The 3,218-nt window shown below is 41.9% G+C and overlaps 1 protein-coding gene across 1 annotated transcript; it reads right to left on the bottom strand.

Moving 5' to 3' along the window:
* Positions 1-310: 310 nt before the first annotated feature.
* On the bottom strand, positions 311-2,856 carry LOC149447447 (olfactory receptor 4Q3-like). The gene has a single exon (XM_089652535.1). The coding sequence runs from the start codon at positions 2,626-2,628 to the stop codon at positions 1,690-1,692; it is 939 nt and encodes a 312-aa protein (XP_089508661.1). The 5' UTR covers positions 2,629-2,856; the 3' UTR covers positions 311-1,689.
* Between the last annotated feature and the right edge of the window lie 362 nt (positions 2,857-3,218).

The raw sequence follows: 3,218 nt of genomic DNA, 5'->3' as shown, positions 1-3,218 counted from the left end.
GTGCATTTTTAGCATTTATCTTTTACACGGTTGTGTAGTTTTACACAGCTGTATGGTTTTGCACAGGAATTGAAGACACAGTATGGATTGAAGGTTAATTTATATTTGCTTATTTGTATAGAAGACAGAGCATTGTTTAAATACATCTTATTATAAGTTTAAGAGTAATACTTTGCAGATAGTATACAGCAATCATATGCAGTTATTGCAGTTGTCTTGTTTAGCACAAAAATTGAAGACACAGTAAGGATTGAAGGTTATTTGTATTTTGTTATTTTTTTATGAAGGAAATAAAAACATGAACAAATGATAGGTTTTCTAAAAAGCTTTATTAGGTTTTACATATGTTTTTTAAGGTACCGTATTTTTCGCTCCATAAGACGCACTTTTTTCCCCCAAAAAAAGGGGGGGGAATGTCAATGCGCCTTATGAAGCGAATATGGAGCGGCCGGTCCGGTATTTCCGCCGCGGCCACCATGTCAGAATACCGGGCTGGCCGCTCAGCTCTTCTCTCCTGCAGGACCCTACCTATTCCTCTGTCCAGCGCTGTAGTCTTCCCGCGCCGGCTTCTGTGACAGCTGGGTACCTACTGCGCATGAGCGAGAAGCGCTGTGGTTTGTGAATGGTCCGGCGACTTCTGGGACACTTGACAAGTCCCAGAAGGTGCCGGGCCATTCACAAAGCGCAGCACTTCTCGTGCATGCGCAGTGAACACCCGGCTGTCACAGAAGCCGGTGCGGGAAGAAGCCAGCGTGCACACACTAAAGAAAGGACAACTTCAGGTACCCGCTCTCCCTCCCTCCCCAAAGGTCCACAGTCTCTTGGTCATCCCCTGTACTGTCTGCAGTCTTTGGTCAACTGTACTATGTCTGCAGTCCCTGGCATTTTCCCTGTACTATGTTCACAGTCTCTGGTCATCTGTACTATGTCCGCAGACTCTGGTGATCTCCTGTACTATGTCTGCAGTCTCTGGTCATCCCTTGTACTGTGTCCGCAGTCTCTGGTCATCCCCTGTACTGTGTCCGCAGTCTCTGGTTATCCCCTGTACTGTGTCCGCAGTCTCTGGTCATCCCCTGTACTGTGTCCGCAGTCTCTGGTCATCTCCTGTACTGTGTCCGCTGTCTCTGGTCATCCCCTGTACTGTGTCCGCAGTCTCTGGTCATCTCCTGTACTGTGTCCGCAGTCTCTGGTCATCCCCTGTACTGTGTCCGCAGTCTCTGGTCATCTCCTGTACTGTGTCCGCAGTCTCTGGTCATCCCCTGTACTGTGTCCGCAGTCTCTGGTCATCTCCTGTACTGTGTCCGCAGTCTCTGGTCATCTCCTGTACTGTGTCCGCAGTCTCTGGTCATTCCCTGTACTATGTCTGCAGTCTCTGGTCATCTCCTGTACTGTGTCCACAGTCTCTGGTCATCTCTTGTACTGTGTCCGCAGTCTCTGGTCATCTCCTGTACTGTGTCTGCAGTCCATTGGTTCAGAATATTTTTTTTCTTGTTTTTCACCTCTAAAACCTAGGTGCGTCTTATGGTCAGGTGTGTCTTATGGAGCGCAAAATACGGTATGTTTTTTAAGGTATAGCACATAACCATGGGGACAAAAAGAATACAATACTAGACTTCTGTTATGCAGTATATCTCTAGATATATATTCATATTTATCTCTGGTAAATAGCATATAATATCAACGTTTCATCTATTGTTTTTTTCGTAGTAACTTCTTGGTCAAAATTGATTTGATGGCGGTCTTTACCTCTTTATTTCTTAATGTGTAAATTATTGGGTTCAGTAGGGGTGTTATCATTGTATAGAATATTGACACTATTTTATCTGCTCCATATGATACGGAGGGTCTTAAATATATGAAGACACTAGACCCAAAGAAAAGGGTGACAGTGGTGAGGTGTGAGGCACAAGTCGAAAAGGCTTTTTCTAGGCCCTCTTCAGATCGGGCTTTAAGTATGGTGTTAATGATGCCCACATAAGACATAAGTACCACAAGGAAGCATATTACAGCAATCAGCCCACTGTTGGCCACAAATACTATTTCAATGATGACAATATCTGAACAGGCCAGCACGGACAAAGGGTGGATGTCACAGAAGAAATGGTCTATTTGGTTTGGTCCACAAAACTTCATTTGACATGTAATGATGATCTGAACTATGGAATGTAAAAAACTGGTAGCCCAACAAACAAACTCAAGCCAATGACAGACAGTCTTGTTCATAATACTGGAATAGTGTAAGGGGTGGCAGATAGCGATGTAGCGGTCATAAGCCATGACAGTTAGGAGAATGCACTCTGTTCCTGCAAAGAAATGCAAGAAGAACAGCTGGGTGATGCAGGAATTAGAAGAAATTATGTTGGTTTTGGTAAGGAAGTCAACTAAAATTTTGGGGATGGTCACTGTAGCATAGCACAAGTCTACAAGGGATAACCTGCTTAGAAAATAGTACATGGCTGAATGGAGACGTACTTCAAAATGGACTGCCACTATGATCAACAGGTTTGCAAGCAACGTAAGAATGTAGATAATGAGAAGGAGAAGAAATACGGCTATGCTGAGCTTGGAGAAACTGGTCAATCCCAACAGAGTGAACTCTAGGACTTTGTGCTGGTTAGTGGAATTCATTATTTCTAGGAATACATTAGAAAAAATTAATTCATGCTAATTGATGAAAATACAAAAATATAGCCATGTTCATGAAAGATATGTTGATGTCGTTGATGTATTTATTTAAAAAACTAATGATAAATCATGATAGCAGGTAGGAGGGCTAAATTATTTCTATGCTCTGGTCGCTTTTGCAGAATAGCAGGTTCTTAATGTTTCCATTTTTTTCCACTCTACCAAAAAAGTTGCTGCTTGTGTCTCTGTTGAAGAGATAATATCTTATTTCCTCATGTTATTATTATTATTATTATTATACAGGATTTATATAGCGCCAACAGTTTGCTCAGCACTTTACAATATTACAGGAGACAATACAGCAACAATACAGTTCAATACAAGAGGGATTTGAGTTTCATGTTAAGAGCTGGCATGCAAAAGGATGAGTAAGTCTAACACCTACAGTGGGGATCGAAAGTTTGGGCACCCCAGCTAAAAATTTGTATTAATGTGCATAAAGAAGCCAAGGAAAGATGGAAAATTTTTCAAAAGGCATCTAATTACAGATTAGACATTCTTATAATATGTCAACAAAAGTTAGATTTTATTTC

Source organism: Staurois parvus, unplaced genomic scaffold (assembly GCF_062004578.1).
Source record: "Staurois parvus isolate SC_StPar_1 unplaced genomic scaffold, SC_StPar_1.0 ptg000686l, whole genome shotgun sequence".
Lineage (NCBI taxonomy): Eukaryota > Metazoa > Chordata > Amphibia > Anura > Ranidae > Staurois > Staurois parvus.
This window is presented reverse-complemented; position numbering and strand designations above follow the sequence as displayed.